Source organism: Poecilia mexicana, unplaced genomic scaffold (genome assembly GCF_051168715.1).
Source record: "Poecilia mexicana isolate PSO_F unplaced genomic scaffold, ASM5116871v1 scaffold_5, whole genome shotgun sequence".
NCBI classification, from domain to species: Eukaryota; Metazoa; Chordata; class Actinopteri; order Cyprinodontiformes; family Poeciliidae; genus Poecilia; species Poecilia mexicana.
The window spans coordinates 18,404,244-18,431,684 of NW_028263374.1; the positions used below are offsets into that span (position 1 = coordinate 18,404,244).

General features: G+C 38.8%; 1 protein-coding gene across 1 annotated transcript in view; it reads right to left on the bottom strand.

Moving 5' to 3' along the window:
- cacna2d2a (calcium voltage-gated channel auxiliary subunit alpha2delta 2a) overlaps positions 1-27,441 on the bottom strand; it is a 211,460-nt gene that overhangs the window by 95,368 nt on the left and 88,651 nt on the right. Inside the window, exon 4 of the mRNA XM_088005686.1 lies at positions 8,223-8,282. Coding sequence (XP_087861812.1) covers positions 8,223-8,282 — 60 coding nt within the window. The remainder of the gene's footprint in view (positions 1-8,222; positions 8,283-27,441) is intronic.

Here is a 27,441-nt window from a genome sequence, read left to right on the forward strand (position 1 = left end):
ATCCAGTTAAACATAATTTACAGACAAATGAGACTAAAGTTGTCCAGTTGCTCAGCAGTTTAACTGACAGCGACGCGATGCGGTCGGGAAACATTTTACGATGACAAAAGAGGAAATTAAAGTGCAAAGAGAGCGCAGACATAAAAACAAAACCATGTGTGAGTGTTGTGACATCTCTTCATTTCTGTCTATTTGACCAGAATCTGAATCTGTCCAGCGCAGCCCTCATGAGATTAATGTATTCTGTGGATAATGGAGCTGGCAGCCTTGAGGGCTCGGCTGAGAGTTGCCACAATGATTCTCAGTCATTTCCTCTGAAGGACCAATTAACGTCAAATTGAGGCATTATAAAAGGAGTCAAACTTGGACAAAGTGAACAAACCCTTGCAACTTTCACTTGCAACTCTTCGGGTCATGCTTCACCTCTTAAAGGGAATTCATTGCGAGTTCAAAGCGGGTCATATCAAAGTTTCTATTGAAATCGAATTATCTCAGAAGTTTTGCAGAATACCATTTTGATAACTGCCTACATAACTTTACAGGCTGAAAATGTGAACTGTTGGTTATATTTTACAGCACCGTAAAACATTTGAAGGTGGTTTAACTGGAAAATGAAATTCCACCTGCTGCCGTTAAAATGTAACTTAAGCCAAAAAGGAAATTGTTTTGGTTTTAACTCAGAAATTAAGGTTCATGAAGTTGATTTAACAACAAGAGACGAGTTTTCTAAACATTGTTTTTTAAGTTCATTAATCTTTAATTGTAACTTAATCCTGCAATTTAAGCCAAACAATTATTTCATAAAATGCGAGAAAAGAATTGAACTAGTTAAAGAGACACATTTCTCTATTATTTTACTCACATTATCAAGTTAAAAATAACTATTTTACTTTAGAATAATTTAAATTCTTGTTTCAAATTGAATGAACAAAATTTCTGATCTGATCATGAATTTTATTAAACATCACAATGAATTCTGCTAAAAACATTTAGTGTGAAATAACCCAGGAGTCAGATCAATGTAACGCATTTCCATCTCCGGATACAAAAACAAGCCGCTAAGCATTCTGGGAAACAGTTCTCACTCCTGAATTTTTCTTCTTTTTTTTTAAGTGCCAACATAAAAACTCTAGTTTTCTCAACTCTTGGAGGTTTGACAAGATTAATAAAAAGTTAACACAACTTACTGCTGTAAGTTATCTTTCACAAACTCACACATTTAAACCAGCTAAATGTATTTGAGTAGGAGACAGTAGACAGAACTAAATGCAATGTTTTACAGTGAGGCTGGATCCAGCTGAACATGCATGTGTACAGAGGCAAAGCGTGAACATGACTCCTATGCATCAGAGTGGGTGGCTGAGTGGAGATGAAGGGAGAAACAGAGGAAAGAAAAAGAGGAGACTGTGTTGTCCTATGATGAAAGGCTTGATTGATTAGAGAGTGATGATTGCAGTAAATGGCCTGGAAGATGGCTCCATCTCTGTTTCCCGTTTCCCCCTCGTCTCTTCCACCTTCTCCCCCCACGCCGCTTTCTCTCTCCCTCTCCTGGTTTCATCATGGCAGCCCATCAGCAGAGTGGCCCTCTCTCTCTCCTAATGGCACAGCTATTAGCACTAATGCATTTCCCAACGTACAGCAGCTGCCACATCACAATCTGAATGAAAGGACATGTCTTCCTCCAATCTCCACAATCTCCGTCCCGTCTTTCATCCAATCTCGTCTACCGGTTCCGAGGTGCCACGCTTCACGTCAACGCCTCTTCATCTATGTCAAAGCAGCCATCATCAGAGCCGCGGTGTGACAGAGGGGAAGAGCGGCTGATGATAATGTAGCAGATAATATATTGTTGATCATGTCATCAGTCTTAAAGTGATGATGATGACGACCAGAGACGATGTTTCATTTCGTGAATTCAGCCTTCGGTTTGCTCAAAGTTGTTATCTTAGTGACTCCAGGAAACACCGACTAACACTATTTGTACATGTGTCAAGATTCTCAACAGGCTTCATTAAGCGTTAAACAACTGGAAGTCAGAGGCAGCTCCAAGCCAACAATCTGTGATTTTAAAGCTTTCTAAGAGAGCACATAAACAAACAGCAACAAACTACCACTGTTCAAGCTGACATGTGTTTGCATGTGCGTTCTCTGGATTTTTTCATTTTACTTGCAGCAGATAAATTCAGTTTTCAGTTGTTTTTGGATGCTAAGGGATATGCATGCATACAAATCCACAGCATGAACTTGACTACTATTTCAGCAGGAGGATAAGTAAATGCCAAGGTGTTCAAAAGTTACAGCTTGAAATGGCAAGAAATAAAAATGAAAAAATAAGAAAGAATCAAAGGGTGCTCTTTTTTTGTCTGAAATGTTGCTAGATATAGCAGGAAAGTGGATGAGTTGGTAACTTAACTGCAAACATGCAGACATGAGCTGATGGTCTGTCAGTCAAAACTTTCTCACAGCAGAGCAAAAAAGGACAGCGGTTGATTTTTAGACCTTTGATAAGATCAGTGGATAAGATCGGCTTCACATTCAAGTATCGGCTGATCACTGATCTCCCAAAACGAAGAAAATTAAGGTCAATTTATCAATGCACCCATAATAAAAAAGACGCTAAGGAATGCTCCAGATTGACCAGTTTTCTGCAGCTGTTGCTCCGCTCCTCAGGGTGTGTCACAGCTTTGCAGAGGCTGCAGAAACCCAAACTGCAGTCACACCGTGTCTTCCCTGGTTGTACATGGCGGCGTTTTAAAAAGCACAGGCTACTTGGCAACAAGCATGAGGAAATGAAAAAGCTGTGTGTCCTGCTGGGTTACAGCATTACTTTCTCTTGACCTCCACATTTGAAGTTTCCCTACAAGTTCATCTTCTGAACGTGTCTTCAGAGCTGGAAAGCTGCTTATAAGAGCATGAAGGCTGTTTCTACACTAGATTATTCACATCCTTTAACGCTGCTGTAAGGTTCATCTATTTATTTTTGCTTACATTACACTGCTATGTGCTTCAAGTGTTTACTGCCTTTACTTTAAGCAAAATGTGAAATATCTCCATGAAAAGCCCTACCACACACACAGATGTTACCACATTAAATGTTTATCTAATACCATATATTCTATATTAAACAAGGAATTAAAAAGTGGAAGTTGTCAGTCAGCCCTAATTTTCATCTTTTATTATTTTTATTAATTTTTTATGGTTTTAATGAAGATTGACTTTCACTAATTGTACAAAGAGCCACCAGCATCTGCAGCTGAAAACGATGAATACAAAAACAAATACAAAAACAAATCCTTCTGGAGTCCAAAAATCAATTTTACATCCAGTAATTTGCATCTTTTATGTGATTCATATATTTTTTTTCTCCATTCACATATTTCAAATTTAAACATTTTGTGTGTAAACACTGTGCTAGAAGGAGTTTCACTGATAGACAGAGACATTTTATCCTGAATTGGCAAACACCCAGTTAATCACATCACCCAGAGAAACGCATACTGGCTTTCAGACAAAAAAATATTTTAAAAGGATTTCATCCTTTAAAAAGGCATTTTGAAGATGTGCTAAAGGAACCAAACCAAAAATGATCTAAAAGCATAAAAATTAGTTGCATCTGGATGCTCCTCTCAAAGGCCTCATCATTTTTTGTGTGCCGTCTTTTGTGAACAAAAGAAAGAATAATGTGATACTTGGCTCCAAGCCTCGGCTCTCTCTTTCATCCCAATGAGGATTGTAAAACGGCAATGACAATCACTCTGCCACCTAAGAGCGACTCTGCTGCCAGCGCCATTTTCAGGAGCCGCAGAAGGACAGACACCTGACCTTGACAAATCATCAGCTAGCTGACACTGAAATGTCTATTTCACACACCATTTCATTCCAAAGGATTTAAAACCCTGAACGGCCATCGCAACAGTTGTTACAGTCAACATTTTGCCATCCGTAACGTCCAGCCGGTCAGACGCCGCTGTTGGTCCAGGAAGAAAGGAAGGAGCAGACCTTCCCATCGTTACCAGAGCAGCTGCCGTGGCGCTGCTGTCGCCGGGTTGGTGAGGGAAGCAGCTGGGCAGGCCTGGTGTTGAAGTCGCCATCACTGAACACAAACTGTGGATCTCAAAAGTGCGCACAACCTGCTAAAAGGTTAAATCTGAGCTTCTCTCAATCACAAGACCAAACAATTTTGTCTATGGAGGCAAACTTGGATAGATTATGTGAAGATCTGATTATATTTTCAGAGACCAAACTTGATGAAGCCACCCTGGTAATCCACTCTAGATAAACCTTATATGCTTTTGGTTCGTGTATTTTTGTTTATTTTTTTCCATCTCTAGCTATTTCAGTTTTTCTTCTTTTACATTCTGTTTTTTATTCCCATCATCAAAATCTTTCTCGGGGAAGTGGAGTTGAATCTTTGATCTACTTGTCCTCCTTCTCCCAAATGTTAAAGTCGACTTTGTGATGTTTATGCATATTTGGGTAGTAACTAGTTACACTTACTTGAGTACTTCTAGAAGTACTTTCAGTGTGCTGTACTTTTTACTTTTACTTGAATAGTTTTATTATGAAGTGTCATTACTCTTACTTGAATGAAACGTCTGAAAAGTGTGGCATGTATATGTACTGAGCCCGCCCATCTCAAAATGTTGTAGAAACATATGATGCATCTGGACTTTGACTATACCACACATTAAGCTTTTGGGCTCTTATAGAGCCAAATAAGAAACATTTTTAATTAAAACAGTGAAATGAACAGATTCCCCCAGATCTAATGGATGTTTTTATGCAGGACATCCAGAGAGTATCTACAACAGATGGGCATCAGTGGAACAAGGCTTATAAGAGCAATTTAATGTTATTTTTTCGCTTCTATGTGCTTTATATTCTTAACTTTTCATACTGAAAAGAACTCATTAAATTTTTTTCTTTGTAAGTCAGATGATTCAGTTTGTTGTAAAATTAAAAATAAATTTTTATTTCATTCCATTAACTACCACTACATATTATTTGATTTAGTCTTTTTGTTTATAATTTCTATTTATTTATTTATTTTTGCTGCTTTATACATTTTATTTTGTAGCAGCAGGGGCAGAAGAAATAAATCCAGTTTGTTAGTAACTAATTACATTTAGTCAATTACTTTTACTTGAGTAACTTTATTGAAAAAAAATATTTGTAGGAGTAATTTACTACGATATACTTTTTATTTTTACTTGAGTAATTTTATTATGAAGTATTTCTACTCTCACTTCAGTAAAATTTCTGGTTTCTCTTCCCACTGAATGAAGAACAAACTTGTTTTAACCAAAACTTCACCAGACACAGACACACACCTGGAGTTTCTGTTACTGTTTCATAACTTTTATTGAAAGAAACTGATTAGGAAATATTTGTCTTTTACCAGACTTTGCTAGTTTTTATTATTTATATGATATATTATCATTTTGGGCTTTAAAATACCAAAAATTCCACTTAATTTTATATTTTAGTCTGTCTGATCATGTGATTTTTAATTGCCAAATGATTGATAATTTGACGTTTTATGTTGAAGTTGTGCTACTCTTGCTTACAAACCATTTTTTGGGTTCTCTGCCCACCTCTGGCCACATATGCTCTAAAAACACACACACACACACACACACACGCACACACACACACACACACACACGCACACACGCACACACACACATCCACTCTACCCAAAAAAACCCTCGTCTCTCATGCATCAACACCTTTTCTTTCCATTTGACAGACTGCTCCACCCGCTAGTTTAAGATGCAACGCGTTTCTCCTAATATGCCCAAAGAGCACGAAGCCCTAATCTAATTAGAGTGTCAGTCAGCAGAGTGTTCAGCCAAAGAGAAATTAGGAAAGCACAAAATCTACAAACAGGGGAAAAAAATCATCTAGCAGGGATGTAGCATATCTAACCGCCCCACCAGATTCTCCCCTCCCCGCCCACCACCGCCTTCTTTTTGTGATATTTTTTTAATGGGCTCACTCTTGCCCCCGCTGAGATTCATTACCTGCCCTAATTATAAAGGCAAATGAAATCAACTCAATACATTATTAATAGAGAAGCACTATTGGGATTCATTTGGAGCATTTGCAACAATATGGTATATTCCAACTGTTTTCATGCCTGATTTAGCACGCACACCGATAAGAATGAGGTACGTGAATAAGGTGGAAGTGAAGAGAGCGAGGACGACTACAAAGCTGGACTGGACAGAAAGAGTTTCGAGCAGAAGAGGGGGGAAAGGATGGAGCGAAGAAAGGTTTTGGAGGAGAAGGAGGAGGAGGGGGTAGGGATTAAAGAGAGAGCTGGTTTTTCCACTTGAGGGGCTATTGATGCTATATTGGATGCAGCTACTTATGAACAGGTGTGCTATGTGTGGAGGACTGTGACCCAGGCACCACTTCCTGCATGGCTACACATCCGATTGAGGCGCATTGGAGCCGGACAGAGAGAAAGCCAGAGAGAGGGAGAGGCAGGCATCAGCCCCCTCAGGCCTAAGATGAAGGGACAGCCGTGCCGCATCCTCCCTCCTTCAGACCAGGAGGGTGAAAGCGAGGAGCGCAGCCCAGCCACCGCAAGACTGCAGCTTCAGAGTGTAAGCAACCATGAATAAAAACGGACTTTGCAGAGAAGTAGGGCTTATAATTATTCGCTCTGAATCAGTTAAAGCCTTTTCTCAGATATCCCCCAGGAGGCATCAGGTTAAAAATCCATTTGTGGGAAGTGTAGCATGACAGTGAGCTCGTCTCCCTGGAGACCGACGATATGACAACAAGTGTATAAATATCTGTTTTACATATTTATATAAAACATATACAGACATGTATATGGAAGGGCGTCGGTGTTCAGCTGGTCTGTGTCTCTGCGACATTTAAAGAAACGTAAATGTTCTTTAAACTGGACGAGCAGATTTTACAAGGATATCATCTGAATTTCAGTCGTTTAACCAAATATTCTCCTTGAAAAAGGAGAAAGAGCTCAGATCATTTACTGCTTGAGCAAAACCAACATAACTGTAATTAGTTTAAATCTGAAGACAATTTAGTTCATTTGAAACTTTTGTTTATTCCAAAATACATTAAATCAATTCTCCCTTGGTTTTATTCAATAGAAACCTTTTAAAAAACTGAACCGTTTCAATGTTTTGACATAGTTTTATGTATGAATCGAAGACTAAACGTACTTAGGGTACAGTTGGCACATTTCGGTTTAAATTAATCTTTTTGATTTGGAGTTTCTACTTGAATCTAACTGAGAATCTGTGAAGGGAGTGAAAATTAGGGTGATGATAAGGAGGGATTCTAACCTCAGAGGCTTTGAGCTGATCACCAAAGATAAATGGCACCATGTGCCAAAATCCAGTTTGCATTTGTAAGAAAGGTTTATTGTTGAAATACCAATAAATACTTTCCAGTGACTAAGCAGCTTTCATTATCCAGTTTTTAATGCTAAAATGTAGATAAAAATGTAAACACTGTTCAAAACTGAGCCTCCTTTTACATTGTTTTATTATCTTCTGAGAAACTCCTGTCTCATTTCCTATCAGATACAAACTTTTAATAAGTGTTCACTCCCTCCTGCTCCTTTTCAAACAAAACATAAACTTGGTTATGTATACACATGTCGTCTCTGTCCTACTGACCGCTTGCCCTCTTGTTTTTACAAACCTTTTTGAAATAAATAAATCAAATAACTCAAGCTTCTTGGCTGCATAATCTAAATCTAAATCTGCCACCGGTATGAATAATTTTGGGCTTAACAGGAAATGTAGGTGTGAATGTTATGTTGGCATTTAAATGTTTAGAAATTGAACAGTCAGTGAAGCACAGCAGCATACATATCATAATATGTCACATTTTCCTTTTCTAGATTAAAAGTATGCACCCTATTGCTTTAAAGGTCAACTGCAAGAAATGCAAAGTTCAACACATTGACGAAACGAAGCTCTCCCACAAGGCTTGATAACGAAAAGGCCATAAAAATACCAGCATTAAAAGTAAACAGTTTGACTGAGTGTGAGTAAACGCAGAGCTTGTTTTTGCACTAAATATCTTTGTGATGCTGATCACATTGTCATTTAGCACTAACAAGTTGGAAACTGCCAGACTGAAGGGGAGGTTGGTGGGAAGTTCTGTTTGTTTTTAAGGTAAACAGAGAAAAAAAAAGACTCTGGGAAAGACGAAGACAAGCTGGAGGTCAACTTTACCGTCACGCCGTCTTTCCACACATGCTCCTTCTGCAGCTGCTCCGCCTCTCGGACCAGTTTCTGGAAGAAAACACACACAAAAATCACAAATCTGCAGGATATGGATTTAGAGACAGGATTGGGGACCAACGAGCAATAATGATCCAGGAGAACCTTTTTGAAGTCATCACATTATTTTAGCCGCATTACAATTGTTTATTTTTATCCTGTATGTGACATTTACAGTTTTGCTCCATGCAATTAATTTCATTTTGTTTCTAACTGTGGATAACACAAACTATTAAAGACTTGCTTTCATGCTTACTAGCACAAACACTGTGATTTGTAACAAAAAATTTCATTTGTAAATGCAAATGTATGAAAGAATACGAAATTTAAATTATTATTGTATAGCCTTTGCTATAATGCTATAAACGGTGTAGGCTACATTTTTCTAGAAGTAGTAATCCAGTTAAAACGGTGCCAAACAATGCTTCAATGCCTTAGTTCTGCAAACCTCTGTTATCAGGCCATATTGAGATAAAATGTTCAAATACTTTTGCTGTGTTTTTTTAATCATAACACTATAGCAATAAGTTATAACACAGAAGGAAACGAGTAAAGTAGTTGAGGGAAAATTCATTTCATATTTGTGTGTTTACAAACTTGTACCAAGAAAGAGCTTCATGTTATCCTGGCATATAAACATGATGTGATACAAAAGCACTTTTCTTAGCCTCTCTTCAAAATGGGAATTATGAGAAAACATGGCATTCAAAGAAAGGAGCTGTGATGATCTTCACAAGTCAGGAACACCTAATCACTGCAGAGCAATAATTAAATAGTTTAATGTGATAAACAAAGCTGGATGAGGATGAGGAGGATGGCAGCTGATGTGCAAAACTCTCCAACACTCGCTGGTAAAGAACTGCAGCACAGAGTGACATTTCCAGGTAATTTAGTCGACCATTAGATGATGTCAATAACACCAACCTAATGATATGGAGGCATGCAGGAAAAAGGGTTTTCTGTCCTACCTTCACAACTGCTGGGTATTTAGGCAGATCTGAGCTTAGATTAAATGAATAACTTCAGCTTTTAAGTACCATTTACTCTTCTTGTAATTGCAAATGATGAACATGTGGAAAAGAACCTCAAGCCCATGTGGAGCATGGTGAAAGATATGTGATGCTGTGGGTCATTTTTCCTTGCATATGCCTTTGGAAATGGCATCATAAACTTTTTAAAATGCTAGCACAGTTTAAGATGAAGTCTGACAGGCTCTACCAGGAAAAGAAACAACAATGTGAAACGTACTGAATACAGGTTTGCTTTTACAGAATCCAAACTTTTTCCGCAGACATTTCAGTCCTCACTTCAATCTAATGTGTCTGTGAATGTTTTATCCTAAATTACCATAAAGTACCCCTGCAAAGTTATGTTGTTGCAAAATGTTCTGTCATAATGTATCCGGATCTACAGCGCTTTTTGGATGACCTTGAAGAACCCTCCGCTCTCGACTGGGAAGTAATCCAAGTAGCAAATACATCTCAGCCTTCGAAACGTCCCATCCTTCCTCCTCTTCTCCCTCACTTCCATCTTGTGCCTGTATCTAGGTTTCCACAGGCCTCTAGGGGGCGATGGTGAAATTATTTTTGTCCCAGAATGGCGTGATTGGCCACAAATCCCCAGGGCTCTGAAATTACTCACCCTATTTAGACCCCCTGTTACAGTTAGAGCTCATTCATCCGAGGTCGGGCCACAAAGATTCCCGTCGCCTATCGAGAGAGACGTTTTATCTACAAAAAACACTCAAAATATAAACTCTCACTATAACAGAAGCTATCTTATTTCCTGCCCACCTCTTCTTAGCGGTTCCAACAAAGCCTCGTCATATAATGTAAACAATTTCCCCGGGATAAGAACGTAAAGCTCCTATCATGAAGCAAACATACTATGCTGACTTAAAGCGTCAGCACTGTATGTTTTAGTACATATAAAAGTGCAATATGAAGAGGAATTTGCACTGATTTTAATCCCTTGGTTGCATATTTTTATTTTAAAAAATAGCTAAAAATAATTTTAAAATGAACCGATGATGGAGAACATTTGATAGGAAAATAAACAACAAAATAAAGTGCCAACACAGCACAAACATAAGCTTGAGACGAAAGCCAAAGTAAGGAGATTTAAAATCTCAACCGTCTGTTAACTGGGGTAAACCGTCCTATAAATTTGGGGCAGCCAGTGAAAAAGCCTAATCACCTTTATGTTTGATCTGCAATGCAGAGAAACTGGCGGGTTGGCAGCAGTCTTCTTATGTTTATTAGACTGGATAAGAAAGATGGAGCCAGTCCACCAAAACTTTGAAAGTAGGTGCTACTTTCAAAGTCAGTCTGGAAAAGCACGTAGAAAGAGGGCGAAGATACAAAGACTGGATGCAAATGACTTATTAGAAATTAGTTTGTTATTTTTAAAGGCTACATTAACATGATGTCAGCCCACCCAAATGCTCCTCTGGGAAGGCTTTCTATAAAATCCAGAAGTATATTTTGGGAGTTTTAGAAAAGAAACACATCACCAAGGCAGAATGGAGCTATACTTTCATTTTACCTCATGTTCTGAATGGCACAGCTAGAATTGAGACTCACTGGATCAGGAAACGCTTTCCAGTCTTTTCCTGTCTAATTTTGGTCAACCTATGCAAATTTTATTCTTACTTTACTATTCTTAGCTGACACGAGTGGGATTCGGTGTTCCCTTCTGCTGCTGTTGCCCATCTGCTTCAAGGTCAGAAGTGTGGTACATTTTGTATGGATATTTTACATACACTGGTTGTAACAAGAGGTTATTATTTGAGCTGCTCTTGACTTTCTATCAAATCAAACCAGGATACTCATTCTGGTTTGAGGGAGATTCAACAAGGGAGATTCACAGTTTCTGAAACATTCAGCACATCATCCACCAACAACAGCGACATGTTCAAAGTTACTCAGAGCTAGCCTGTAGTGCTTCCTTGTTCAGGTTAGGTCAATGATCTATACAAAACATGTTCTTAGATTATGAGACTTCAGTTTGGTAAGTTCTGCCAATTTTTAGCTCCTTGCAGAATGAGCTGGTCTTAGGGCGTAATTCACTTTAAATCCAAATGAGCTGCTGCTGGCCACGCCCCCGATTCAACATCTACACTCATGAGAAAAAGGCTGCAAAACAGATGCATAATTATATATTATGCATCTGTTTTGCAGCTGCATAATATATGCAGCTGCAAAACTGCATATATTCATCTTTGAAACTGTGCATCTTTGAAAAGCAGAGCCATATGCACCTGCACAAGCAACAAGTACGCAGCAAGTGGTTTCTGAATAGTAAGTCAACAACAAAACACGTGTCTATTCCAGCAGCCATTGTACAGCACATACAGCAGTAAAACCAGCTGACCAAATGTGCTGGAGCTCTGCTTGGGTTGCTAGGCAATGCTCCTGGAAATGGCTGGGGTTGCTAGGTAACGATGTGATGCCCGTGGAAAGTGACTTAACAACAGGGAGGTTTTTGAAACAGTTTATTTTCAGATACCAAAAAAAAAAAAAAAGTGAGTTTTTAAGCACTTTAGCTATGAAAGCAATTGAGACCCAAATGGAAATACAGAAAAAAGCAAAATGTGGATTTTGAATAATAAGTCCCACTGAAATCTCCTTCTGATACTCAGTTTGAACTTAAGGAAGTCACTTAAGTAAATTCATTGAGTTGCTGCCACATGATCGGCTGTTTCTGTGGTTGACGAGCATCTCTTCATAATCCAAAATATCACCAACAAACAGTTATTCAGCTTTAGAAAGAACAATTCAGCGGTTTTTCATTAAACAGGATCAGTTTTGCAGCAGTGGAATCACACTGGTAATCTCTTGGTAAAACTATAAACATTACAGGAATCAGTTTGGGATTTAAAAAAAACAGCCACACAATAATCTCCAGGGACATCTGATTTCATTTCGTCGTAACAGTATATATATGTGACTTGGATGTTTTTTAATATACTGTCTTTTGCATTGGTTGATATTAATCACATGTTATCTTTAATCTGGCAGCTCTTTCATCCCTTTAGCTCAGTCTTTTTTGGGAGATTTAATCTCTCTGCAGAACTGTACTTTGTTCTTTGTGAATTTTCATTTTCTCATATTTCTATCTACTCTATGTTCCTCCAGCTGTTTCTCCCCAAGCATTCCTCCAACCACTCCCCCCTCCTGGTGGACAACCATTTCTCAAAGAACCGCTCTCTTCCAGAGCAGGTTAACGCAGACCCCCCTGCTACAAAATTGCCATGTGTCTTAGCGTGGCGTTCGCGCTTCTGTGTTAGCCCAGATGGATTGGCAAGACAAACAGCCAATGAATCACAGTGAGAGATGTGGGAAGGAGGGGGGCAGGGATATATCATCTATGCTGGTGGCTGGAGCCCAAGCAGCTTAGAGCGCCGGATGAACATAGTGAGATCAGCACAGAACAGCCCAGATAAGCTCTGTACTGGCCCACACAACACAGAAAATAACACAGCAGAGCACAGGCACAACCACACCACAAGCGTCAACAGCACCAACATATACTGCAAAATGCATCATGTTGTTGGTTATTTGTCAACCAGCCAACAGTCAAGGTCAAGAGCCAAACAGAGTTCTGTGATGGATAGCTAAACTTGAAGCGTGGGCATTTAAACACGGAGGAATCTGACATATACAGCGCTGTGCACATGTTTAAAACCACTTCTGAGGCAAAAAGCTAGACATTGTTTTAAAGATGATTTTATCAGTAGTGTGGAAGTCTCTGGAGGTCCTAAAGGCAGGCCTGCTTTTAATTTTACTTATGCACAACCACAGCAGCTTCGAAGCATCTCCTTAAAAAATATGACAGTGTGGACAGATGGAGGACAACAGAAGAAGAAGAAATAAAAAACTATTGACAGATGATAAACAGTATAGCATTAAGTAGCTAATATATTTAACAAAAAGGACTAAAGGACATGAAGGGATGATCATCTGCTATTTACCAAGATTTAATCTAATGCAGACTATGGCTGCAACTAATAATTATTTTAGTTATCAAGTATTCTAACGATTATTCTGATGATTAATTGAGTAATCTTGGAAAAAAAAGGCACATTCTGCAGATTTTCCATGTAACCACTTAAGTGTATTTCATGCAATATTACAAACACATAAGAAAACATAAATAAAAAAGTAATTCAACTCATTTTGTAAGTAAAATAAAAATTGCATTGCTTAAAATGCAATAGCAGGCTTCCTTTAGTGTTCACTCGATAATTTGTAGAAGGATGCTTCTGTGGCTGGAAAAAATACTTCTGACATCAACATGCGAAAAGCTCAGCCTTTCTGTTTGTCTTCATACAGCGTAGCTCTAATGTGCTGATTAGTTTTTGATTAACCAATTAATAATTGACTGTCAAAAGGTCAGAAGATATTTTTACATTTGAACCAGGTAATACCAAAGCTATGCCTTGCAGGACGTTTTGGGTAGAAAATGCTTACAGACAAAGGAGGTTTGTCATCTAAACTGAAAAACTTTTTGTATAATTTTGGCTTAACATCAGATCTCAGGGTGATGTTATTTCAGTAAATGGCATGTTTTAAAGTTTGTATACTCCAGATAATTATTTGATGACTAAATTATTTGAGGATTATTTCAACAATTGATTAATCTAGATTAATTCAATCCCATTAATTGTTTCAGTCCTAATACAGACCTGGTTTTCAACAGTCCCTGGTCCGTAAAACACCCAAATCTCTAGCAGATTTTTAGTTATCAAGTATCACTTGAGAATTTGAACTTCAGCATGTAAAGCATGTTAAATAATTAAAGAAATCAGAAAACACAGGTTTAATCTTGAAGGTAAATAGTTGTTTTTATTCTGTTTGGTAGCTACATTAGATACCAAACTAAAGAACACAGGCTAATTTTAGAGTAAAGGCTGCAGTCCACAGAAAAAGTGTGCACAGTAATACAGAGATGCAGTATTTATTGAAAGTTGTTTCCTGGCGTCAATGTGACATTCAGCTGGATGGAGTCCCACCTGACACTGATCAGTGCCCAATGTGCTAAAAAGGTTAAGTCATATTCTTCAGTATTTACTTAGTAAAATCAAAAGTTCATGAAGAAGACACTGTTCTTCGCAGAGATTAAAGAACAGAGCAGGTTTATTCAACAGTGACTTTAACAGTAAGTGTTGCACACACACCAAAGTTAACCAAAAGGCTTTTTTTTTTTACAATTAATTAAAGTAAAGAATTTTAATTTTAATTTTTTGTCAACTTTTTCCCCCCTAAGTATAATTAGTGTAAAACAACATAAAGTCAGCATGGTAATTTAAAAGTTATTGTTGAGCTGCCATGACTTCTGTCCCTAGCCGCCAACAACAATCATATTTAAGAATCATTATCAAATATATGTAGGGAATAATTTGGCTCTTTTAATAGCAAGGTGATAATCAACAATCACAGTAACTATGGTGACCTGTTGGAAAAATTAACCCCCCTCTCTCCTGCTTTAATAGGAGCTGAAGTCCTATTTCAAACCTTAGCTGTTGTTATATTTGATATTTTCAATAAAATGACCTAAATATGAGTAACTTGCATCAAGCTTCTAAGATGGTTTTATAAAAACATATTACATTTTTCACATATATTTTTTTAATTATCATTATGCTGTGACAGTATAAGAAAGACCAGCTGTCTCCCAGTGCTCCCAGTGCAAACTACAAAATGCACCACTCAGTCAAAAGCAACCAATCAGAGACAGGAGGAGGGTGCTAGCGCTGTCAATCACCCTCGTGTTCACCCCTTCCTCTTGCTGTCTGATGTGCTACAGCTGGTTCACTACAACACAATCTGCCATAGATGCTAATGCTAGTTAGCATGGCCATCATGACAGCCGATAAACGGCTTTCATGCAACAGTAACTTCTTTCTCCGGCATTAGCGCATTTAGCGCTAGCATGCTCTTCCTGGCTCTGATTGGCTGGTTTTGACGGGCAGCGGTGCATTTCTTCAGACAGAATTAGTAGGTCAAGGAGAAGGTGGAGAAGCCTGACCTTTTCAGGATACTTTTAACAAATATGGGAGAAAAAAAACATTACTGTAAGAGTTTCATCCTGCAGCTTTAAGGAAGCCCAGCTGATTCCAACTATTCAATAACTTTTCAGCAACCCATCGTATTGACCAGGAATGTGATTAATATAACCAAACAAATCCATTATAGGTTTATTTGCATTAATTTGTATTTGTGATGCTCCATCCACAACCAGGTGATCTCTGATCACTGTTTACCAACAGGGCAGCGATTCACACTGCGATTCAACCAGGATTTATTGAGATTCAAATACTGGCAAAGCTTTTTATGAATGAATTTGGAAATGTTTTTGGCTACAAACAGTAATTGTCAGCACAGGTTGATCCAGCACATTGATATTCATATAACTCTGTGGCAGGATAGCTTCAAACAGCCTCTTTCTAACTATACATTAGTGTTGAAATTTTGAACAATCTCCTCAAATTAGGCAGGATAAGAGCAACAAAAGTGAATGATTCAAGTCTTTATGCAAACACTGTTTCAACAAACCACTTAAATGGCCAAAGTACAACAAGCTGTTGAGAAACTCCACTGCTGAAGAAGTTGTGGTCGCCCACAGTTAATTCACAGAGCAAGACAGCGCGGAGGAAATAATCAGAATAACGGAAAGCTCAGCAGGGGACGATCGGGATCTTTAATATTCATAACAGCTGAGTTTGCTCCGTTCCGGAGGGGAGCGGTTTAATCACTCAGAGTCATGTTGTTTCTCAGGGAATGACAGCACAACAGGGACGACCGGCATCACGCTGTGGTGAGCCCGACTCGACACCGGTCCGCCTTCTGTGATTGCTGCAGCCCGTTCGGCCCCTTCACTGAGCATTAACTTAAAGGGCACTCGACGCACCGCACTGTCGTCCGTGTGAGCCGCAGGGACTCTTCAAAACGGCCCCACAGTGTGGGTGTTTGAGCGAGAGGGCACTCGAGAAAGACGCAACATGGACTGCACATGTGATTGCGGCTTTGAATAAGGTACTCAACATGTGTCAAATTAACCCCCTTTGCCTAGTCTCTCAGAGCACTCGAGTCACCTTGGGGACCAAAAAGACTGTGAAATGACTCTGCCGGGGTCACTTAACCTTCTCAGAGCGACTAAGGCAGCAAGGAAAGACCTCTGGTACAATGAAGAATCACAATCACAACAGCAAGTTCCAGAGCTCATTGAAAACGATCCCTTAACACAGCACAAGAAATCCATGCCACATTACAGAAAAAATAAAGATCTGATACGATTTAAAAAAAATCTTTTTATACTCACATGATCAAAAAGAGCCATACTTACCAGATTATTTAAAAACATCTCTTAGGGATGATCAAAGATTTTTCATTACAGCTCAAAATGCAAAGAGATTTAATACTTAATTGAAAATTTAATTTGACGCTGATTATTTCATAAATTAGTTTTCTGTCATGAGCTGAAAGAGTAGTTCAGAGGAATGCGATGCCATGCAGCGGTTGTCCATTGGGGGGCAGCAGACGGAGGACGTGAGCAGCAGCAGCCAGTGGAGCCTGTCAGAGTGAGAGCAGTCGGCTTTAAGCTCTTCATTCTGTCTTCTCCACTCGGCCGGGATTAAGGCCAATCATAGAAATCACTGAGTCAGAACCGGCCCCACAATAACAGATGGAGGGACTTTCCACTCCAGAATTTTAAAACATCACAGACAAACTCACTCTCACTTCGCCTGGCAGCTCCTCGTCGTCACCATTCCCCCCGTTTCCCCGCCTCCTCCTCCTCCACCGTTCTTTTTTATCTCCCCTCTTCGCCCGTCTTTTTTTTATCCTGCCATCATACCCCGTACTCCATTTCTCTCCATCTGTCTCAGTTTGTTGCCCTCAAACTTCCCCCCACACCCTCTTTTCCTTTAATGCCTTATTAATTCCAGCAACATAGTTACAACTTCAACTTCAAAACAGTTTAACTGACTTCACAGAGAGCCGGGCTTGTCGGGAACAAATTGCAGAGTTGGGAAGAGGCTTGGGAAGTTGAAATGGACCCGTTTGTGTTGCTTGTCCTATTATTAAATGATCCCATTGCACCAAATACAAACAAATTGGTGTGTGGTGGTCGGGCTGAAGGGTACAGCTGAAAAACCTATCCCAGCATGTGTTTCATATCAGTTGAAATGTAGATAATTAAAGTTTTTTCTTTTAAACACGTGATACACTGCCACCAAAGTGGTGGTGTGACGTTTCCTATTTCATCCAGTTTCCACTCTGCTGTTGTTTTTTATAAGGCAAAACCTTAAACTGCTGCTGCTACTCAACAAGTTGTTGCTAGGTAACCATAGAATGAGTGAGTTGCTAGGTAACCAAAGAGTGAGTGAGTTGAAACCACAAACCTTGCTTCTCTCAGGGTGCGTTCACACTGCAGCCTGAAGTGACTCAATTCCGATTTTTTTGACGTAATGCGACCTGTATCCGATCTTTTCATGACAGTCTGAACAGCTCTGGTCGGATTCTTTTTCGAATCTGACCCATATCCGATACGTATCCGATTCAAATGCGACCTAACGTCCAGGGGACACTTTCAGGTCGTTTGCCCGGTTACACTGCAGAACGCATACAGGTCGCATTTACTGGCAGTGTGAACGGCCCCGGCAAAAAAATCTAGAAGACTAACTTTCATAACCTGTATAAGTAAGCATTATTAGAAAGACATCAAATATTGCATTATGGAAAAGGTACGAGTCTAACTGTTAGTAACCATGGAGACAATGCCACACCGTCATGCAGCCTAGCATGTATGGAAAGAACTGGTTAGCATCTCGTCTTTTGAACGTATTTAATGTTGCTCCGGTGTAAAGGAGTAATGCTGTTTATGACATGTTGACATAAATTATGTGGTGTGAATTCAGGCAAAGTCAGTAATTTGATCAAAATCTCAGGAGGGATGAAGAACGGGCCGGTTTCTAAGCTAGTCGTTTCAAACTTTTATAAATACCGCCGTCTGTGAGCCACAACCAGGTTTGTTACATTCACAGACTAATAAACTCGACTGGAACAAGTAGAAGCCATGAACGAACTGGCAAAAACAATTTCAGTCGCTCTGTTCAATCCTCCCATCCCTCACTTTCGACATCCATCATGGCGCCTCGAATGATTTAATGACGTAGTTGAAAAGGGTAAATATATTTATTATTGAATATTATCTTTTGATATTAATCAAGTATCTGTAGCGAGATTTATTGATTTACTGTCCAGCCCTCCATAGTGGATATTTCTTTAATAGATGCTCCTCTTCAGTGTCACCACACAATGTACATGTCCGTAATGGCAAAATAATGACCCATAATTCCAGGTCCCTGGTCGAGTGACGACTGGCAGATGGGTATTGTAGTCCTTATTAGCAAACTGTAACAGCGGATGTTCGTGGATGGGTGGGAAGGCACGTCTTTGTTCTGAGATCCAGAGCACCCTGAGGCAGGCCCGTTTGCAGGCGCCGTGCGTGTATCACTATTGTAGCATTTGCTCAGATAATCCCTGCCTTTGTTTCTATCCCATAATCTTCCCCCACCACAACGGAAATGTGAACAGTTTCTTTAGCCGTTCTCCAGTCGTTTCTCACTCCACTTTTGCTGTTTCTAAAGAGACTGGATCTGGAGCAAGCTCTCACCTACCCACAGCAGCAGCAGCTAGTCACCAGCTTTTCACAAATCAAACAGCAGCTTTTATACGCTCAGCGAAGACCCAGAGAAGCACCATATTCCAACAGCAGCCTGCCAGCATTGTTCTGAAGCCTCTGTGAAGATCACTGAGACAAAAAAGGCAGATGTCTTTACTTTGGAACAATACAGTGAAGCTCTGCAGCAGCTATATTCATTTATAATGGATCCTAAGAGTTTCACTGACAATAATTGACCTTGATCAGAGGCTGTTGTGTGCTCATCACTCTCCTTTTAAATTTATGATGAGGGTATAATCAAACTATGATTATGTTAGAAGCTCAAGTCAAAGAAGCAAATAAGCTATTACAATATACTGACTGCTGATGCATCTCCATCAAAAGCAATTTCTGAGGATTTATTCTGTAGATGTTGGGATGCTAGAAGTCAACTTTATGACACTAAAGACCCAAAACTGTTATAGCTTGTGGATGCTCAGACAAAACGGAGAGTAAAAGAGCATTGTGTATACAAACTGTCCATATGATCCACTGACAGATAAATGCATGAAATTAAGTGGCATTATACTCTCAAGCCGTAAGGAATACCAGAGTGGAATACCACTCTGCACAATTTATTAAATATTAATCCTCAATATCAGTGTGTGCAAAATTGCAATTGCTATAAGAAATGCTTGCATGTCAATTTTATCAATTTATATTACATATAAATGAAAGGTTTATACTTTAAGAGCTATTTGTTCACTCTTTTAATGAAACATTCAGATAGTTGTGCCTCCCTCTACGCCCACAGCTATTTAATTCGCTGAAAATCACAGTTTTTAATGGAGCAAATAAAGTTGAGGTGAAGAACATTCATTGATCACGACCAACATTGCAATATATAACAATACTGTCATTAAGCTAAGAGCATCATGCATTTAAATTAATCTAAAGGTATTTTGTATATAAGTCAGCTTTCAAATGACCTTCCATTCTTTAGTAATACAATATTGATATAACATTGCCTTTTATGCTAATTAGTAAAAAAAAAAAAAGTACATTTACAATGAAACTACAAATACCTCTCTGTATTTGTACTTCAGTTTAAATTTCTTCATTGTCAGCAGATTTTTATATTTTTATATATATATGTGTGTTGTGTGTTTGTTTGGTTCCTTACGCCATGCTTTTTATTAGATAAATGTTGTTTACTAATATTGGAAGCAGTTATTTGGGTCCAGGGTCTGATTTTAAATCAGTGAAGCACTTTTCCTTGGTTAATTGGCATTCAGCACAATCTGTCCATCACTTCTTTGCTCTTGCTCAGACTCAGTGGTCTTATTTGCTTCCTTTCCCTATAGTTTCATAAGCTAGTTTTTATGTTAGTAGGCATACATTTAACTGGAGACTTGCTGCTGCTTTTCACCGTTTGAATCCAACTACAGGGTTTATCTAATCACTCTAGACTGTCTAAGACAGAGCGTGCTTCAGATCTATCAACCTACTTCTTAAATGTCAATTGTACTTGACAAAAGCTGGCAAAATTGCACAAGCTGATGAAAATGAGATCTTCTGTGGCCTTAATGCTTTGTTATATGACATTAAGTGAGATGTATTTGCACAGGAAAATGGTGCTAAAATCATGATTTTCATTTTACCGTGCAGAAGAAAAAAAACACATGGCTTTATGTTGTTACCAAATTGCCCACTTCAATGCATTTTATCTACTGAATAAAGCTTTTGAAGGGAAGTGAGAATGAGAATCCTCACGTTGTACAACCAAGCAATGCAACCACTTCACCGAACAATCCACAGAATTTACATCCAAAGGTTGACATAGTCAACAATGAACATTACCTTTAAACTGCATTCACATTTACAGCTTATAATGGTTTATTATTTTAAAACCTTCTGAATTGAACAAAATAAGATTTTTGCTCTCAATGACACTATGTGCTCAGTCTGATCTGAGGGAAACTGTCAAACAAGCTGGCAGCACTTGGACAACCGACTGGACAATAAAAGTCGAGAAAGGTAACAGACTCATCATGTTTCCAGATCACAGCCTGAAACCTGTATTGAATGGAGTTTGTATTGATTATTTATTAGTTTAAAATGACCTACAAAACCCGAGTTCTAAGCTAAAATGAACAGTTCGCGTGTGAACTTTGCAAGATTATGGTAGTCCTATCTGCCATGTCTGTCACTTTTGCTATATGAACACGGATTACGTGAGCATACAAGCAAGGAACGTACTAGATAATATTTGTGGATTTCCGGAAAATAAAAGCTTTGAACTGGATTCTAATTTAGCAAAAGGTTTCTTTACTGCACTATAAATTTTCCATTAAAAACAGACAGTAAAAGTTTCAGTTTGACCCAAAATTCTGGCTCATCCAGACCCTTTTGGGCAAGTCAGAGCTTAAAAAAAAACAGAAAATGAAATCTGAAATAAAGCTCTTCACAGTGTACATCAAACCAGACTGCGACTCAGTGTCATTCATCATAGAAACCATTCTTCCAAACCAGTCCTTCATTTTCATCTTTCTCCATCGCAGAAGTAAGTCCATGTAAAATTACACAGGTATTAAGGTCGGGGTGCATGTATGCCGTACCAGCAGTACAGTCTCCTCACAGGTAGCATGAGCTGTGCATGCAGCAGACCTGTAGGGGGCTCAGGATGAGCAGCAATGAGTGTGCTGAAACAGGCAGAATCAGCTCACTGACACGAATGTCTGGTTGGGTGGACTCACACTCTATTGTTTGATTCACAGTCATGGCCAGGCGCAGCCTTTTAACAGGAATTAACGAGACAAAATCAGAGAAATGGAGTGAGAGAGAAGCAATGCTTAAGAGTGGCATTTACATGAGAGCAAGCACAATAGTTTCATCCCACTCTAGCAGTATGCAACGCGCCTCAGACGGACAAAATTGCTCTGTCTGGAGTGAGAAGCACATAAAACAAAACAATATTATTCCACTTGAAGGAAACTGAGCCCATGACCGCTAACAGATGCATATGACTGCACGCTTGTTTTGTCCACTTCCTCAGCAGTGTGAGGGGGGAGGAGCAGGTTGAAGTGAGAGTGATGAATACAAGGATGCTCTGACAGAACAGCCCAGTTAGATTTAAAGCTGTCGCCTGTAAACTGATGCAGCTGAAAACATTTTATAGGAACTGTACAAAAAGACAATCATTGCTACATGTCACACTAACACATGTATTTCAGAGTTTGGGTAAATTTCCTTGCACAGTTTGCCTTGGCTCAGTATCTGGTAGCATTCTATTCGAACTGCATGACTTGGGTATAACTTTTTTCTAAAAGCTTCTTATGATCTGGCATTTTGGCTCATGACAAACCTGGTGCAGCTCAGGCCTCCTTACTTACAAACATTTTTTATTTTTTTTACCTCGACCCATACATTTTTATGAATCTGATATCAAGCCCTTTGAAATCGAATAAAAAAACAATTATGTTATTGTCCTTAATCAACTTTATAAGAATATTTTGTGAGTCATTGTCCATTTTAAAGACCCATATAACTTCCTGGCTGATGTCTTTAGATGTTGCTTCAATATTTCCACATAATATTGTTACCTCTCTATGCCATTTATTTTGTGTGAACATCTTCAGCAGCTTCCTTGCTTTGGTTTTATATTCACATTTAGCTTTAAACACGTGTCCCAAGTTTTGCCTCAGATTAGGGCTGAACGATATCAAAACATGCATCATGTGATAATATTGCTAAATTTTGTTCTAACAACATGACTTGCAACGAATAAACAATTAAAAACTGTTGATGTCTTTCAGCTTTTGATTCATATTATATATAGTACGTGGATAAAGAGAATGTTATGCAGCAACTTAAAAAAAATCTAGTATTTACATCTCAATAATTTTAACTCATAAGTTGCTTCTGATTTCTGGCATTAAAACAAGTTAGTTGTAGTTTCTGATTTTAGCATCTCACTGCCTCTTTACCTGATAAAGCTTCTTATGTTGCATTAAACAACAAGTGTCAACAAATATACAGGCGTATGAAGAGAGCCCGAGTTCATTGTTCTTAAATAATTGCCGTACACTTACTGTGGTCTTGGCAATTCTTAAAAAAATGCAGATTTCATTTTTTAAGAAAAAAATAATACAACATCATTACCAAAATATTAGTAATGATGTTGTATTACTAATATGTGGCCCTAGCACTGATTAATCAAAATGTTGTTAATTAATCAGAAACTTTGAAAGCTGTGAATTCATCATCAGGTTTTTCTCAATGTCTTATAAAGGAAAAGCAATTGAAACCTTTGAATTTGAAAACAGAAATTACTTTGGTAATGCTAACTGATCTAAAATGGAAATCATTTAGTCAAACATTAATTTAGACAGTGAGCGAACGACGCAATGTGCACACACTGTATGTATACATCTGTTTTCAACTTTATATGCGTGTTCTACATTTGTAATCAGGTCAGAAACGGCCCCACTAATCAACATGCAATCAGTTAAACACTGGCATTTGCATCGCAGTTTCAACGAATATAAAGGTGGAAAAAGCCACTGCAATCTTCATTTCTGAAGGCCAGCTTTTAGAAATACTGAATCCACTTCCCTTTTTCAGTCTGTAATTTCTTTCATGTAACCGTTTCACCAAATAGTGACTTGAATGGGGAGTCAGAACAGAATAATTTCAGAGCAAAATAGGCAATTCACTGGAGGAAGTTGATTTTATTCCTCGTCTCATTCCCACCTCAAAGCCAGACTAAGATAATCTCCGTCCATCAGTTTAGAAACCTGTCATTTCCCCTCACCTCTGCACAGCAACGTCTGCAGTTCAAGGGTAAACAGTTTATTTTTTGCCTCCCGTTTTTGCCCTTTCACTTCAATCAGCTTCATTCTTACTTGGAGATTGCTGATAGATTGCTGAACGCAGTTCGCGCCCATGGCTTGCGAGGGCAGTCGTTATTCAGTTAAAAGGTCACAATGCGTTCCAAGAGCAATATTGTGATGTATTGCAGACTTACTTTGCTCTCTCCTTCTGTCTTTGCTGCTTCAAAGGGAAAAAAATATGACAAATCCATTGTCAAATCGTCAGGGAGCCTGGTGACAGAAAACGGGGTTTGACAAAGTGTATCACTGACAGTGTGTGGCCGGTCAATTGTTCAAGATTTTACACACACATGTGCCTACACACACGAACACACACCCACGCACGCACCCCACAGAGTATTCCAGCAGACATAGGAGTGGAAAAACATGCAGACACGGCCGTCTCTCAAAGCAATTACAGCAGATTGAAACCAAATTAAATTTGAAGCCTAGAGCAACACCGGCGACTGAACGCCCATGACAGATATGACAGGGGAGGAATGGGAGTGCTGCGGGACCAAAAGTGGGAGCAGTGATGTAGGAGAACGGCAGGTGTGGGTCACAGGGGGAGAGAGCTGCGTGGAAAGAAGAGAAGGTAGGGAGAAGTAGGGCAGAGAGTCGGTGTCATGCAGAAGAAACATCAGCAGTGAAGTCTAGCAAGATTTAACACACCATATGGATGGCTTTAACTACATATTTTATGTGATTCTGCAGAGACTTTTGAAAGCAACCCATATGTTTCTGGTCGTACCTTAAGGGCTGCCGCTAGTTGAAATGACTTTGCTTTACATTCATTACCAAAATAAACCACGTTGTAGATTTTAAACTGGCTTAAGATGTATCCTCTATCACATTGTGTTTTATTATATGCACTTTTCCACAGCTGGAGGCTAGCATGGTGAACGTTGTTTTAATTCAGCCAGTGACAAAATTCACAAGCCTCAAATCACCAGCTGTTTTTTTCTTGTGTTAAACTAGTTAAAGTTGCAACTACAAGCTGCTGTTGTCCTGCAGATGAAGCCGCAATAATAAAGGGAAGAAAATGAAAAGTTTTTCAATATTAATTTAGAACTACAGAGTGAGACAAAATTTATTTTGTAGTATTCATTTTATATTGGGAGGAAATCACATTAAATAATCTCTGCAAAGACGTGGACACCATTTTTACTTACGCTGGAACGATACTGTCTCTGAAAAATAATTTAGAATAATTTCTGCAATAATAATAACAATATTAATAAAAGGTTGTTTGTTTAGATGGCGTTTGATTGATCCATTATACTTCAGTTTTGTTTGATGTTATAAACTGTTATTGTGCAAATGGGCAAAACTGAGCAAACACAGGTGAGCTGAGCTGTTGATCAGCAAAGTATTGAGTGAATACTTATGTCAATATAATTTCTTGGTTTCCTATTTTTAATACATTTCCAAAGCAGTCAAAACTTTTCTTCCCGCATTGTCACAATGGGCTGTTTGTGCATAAAAAATATGAGGAACAAGATCAATTTCTTACAATTTAGAAAAAGGCTGTAGCATAACAAAATGTGGGAAAAGTGAAGCGCTGCAAATATTTTCCGAATTTACTACACCAAGCCAGTGAAAGCGTACAGCAATCTGGACAGCGGGAAAAATTAAAAACACAGTACATGCTTGGTACAGTTAAGTAGATTTTCAGTTTTTAGTCCTCCACAAAGTATCACTTCTCCACTTTCATTATTCCAGTCAAAGAAATCACAGAATTAGTTCTGGTGGCTCTTAAACATCTGATGTTATCTCCCCCTCCTGAGTGAACAGCTAATCCTCCTCTCTTCATTTTTTCTCTCTCTAACCAAGCTCCATCTCGTCTCTGTTTCTCCTCCCCAACAGCAAACTGTCTGTCTCCCCCTGAGGAGGTTTTTTCTTTTTAAAACTGGAGAGGAATAACGCTAAGTGGCACAGCATTAAAGTACAAACAGAGTGTGCTGTGTAGCTATGTGAGCACACATGAGGAAGACTCTAATCACCAGCCAGTGGACTTAAAGTGTCTGATAACTCAGGAGTTCTGGCTCTTCTCTCTCTCTCTATCATTTCCTTCATTGCTTTAAGTCTGAATTTAGAAATCCAACCCCAGCATAAAGAGCTATGTTAGCAAAGCATAATCATGGATCTATGTTGAGGTCTATACTTCTGCAGCAAAATGATGTAATTTCAATTGGTAATCTGCTGCAGCTTCCTGTAAGTATGAGCAAATTAAAGATAAAACAAGGTTTGTGTGGCAGGTATTTTACCACTTCTTCATACAAATGTCATTTTGGAGGCAATCCAAATGATCCGTCTGCTCTGTGTCCTCCTCATTCAGTCGTAATCTATCACTAATAGTTTGCAAAACAAAAGCAAACCAAACATTCGAAGAGATGCAATTTACAAACTATGTCACTTTCTTAAAGAAACAGAGGCCCAACAAAGAAACAAAGTCATATTTCTTCTGTAGAGCATTTTTAAAACAACTGAAGATAACAGATACTTGATTGTACTATAAAATGACACTATGTGCCTGGAAAATACATAGTACTGCCCCTTTAAATAGTCTTTTTGACAAAGCTAAACACAAACAATGCACACACTCTGCAAAAACAACAAAAAAAGTTAATTTACACAAGGTGGTATCAAAACGAATAAGAGGAAAACTTCTGTATTTTTGTCATATCGAATGCATGTTGTTCATTTTAGCTGTAAGAGAATGAATGCATGTCTTCTGATTTATATAAATTATAAATATGCACAATATGTTCTGGTTTTCTCTTGATGGCATCTGTTATTTTACTGTGGCCAAATTGCATCAGGGGGAAGTTGTTACCTTGGAAGAGTCAATGTTGGAGCAGACACACCTATACATCTAATTTTAGGATTAGGAGCACAAGTAAACTCAGACTTAAAATCATTTAGCACCATCTGTTCCTAACAGAAATCATTAATGGTCACTCACGGCAGGATGAATAAAAAGAATACTGTCCCTTTACGGTTCTTAAAGGGAAATATGAATATATTAATACCAGTATCAGTAGGTCCAAGTGTCACAAACCATGAAGATTTGAAATTGGCAACAGACAAGTGAATATTTAATTATTTGTCTGTTGGGCCTTTGATAGATTTTTGGAAAAAACCTCTACTAAATCTAATAGAAAGGCTTCTAAATATACAGAAAAGAACACAGCACAACACATTAGCAAGTCAGATACTTCAGAAACACATAAAAAGCGAGAAGGAGGGAGAGGCGAGACGACAGGTGGGCAGCAATGGCGCAGTATAACCTTGACGAAGAGCGTCTTCTGACAAGCATCTGCCTCGCGTAATAATTTAGAAATAATCTCCATCCACAAAGGCCCAGCAGTCTGGCGAGGAAAGCGCTCTCTGGCTGATCGATCACTCCGATTCAGACAGCTGCCGCTCTCATTGTGCACAGGCCTGACATCGATCTTAGCCCGTTCTCCTCCCCCCTCCGTCGGACGGAGGAGGAGGATGAAAAAGTGGGACAGAGTGAAGCTGGAGGTGCCAAACTAAGGGAAATAAAAAGGCATGCAGATTGGAAATCTGATTTTAGAGAATATAGGGCAGAGAAAACTGACTGAGGGGGAAACAGAAAACCTTAACAAGAG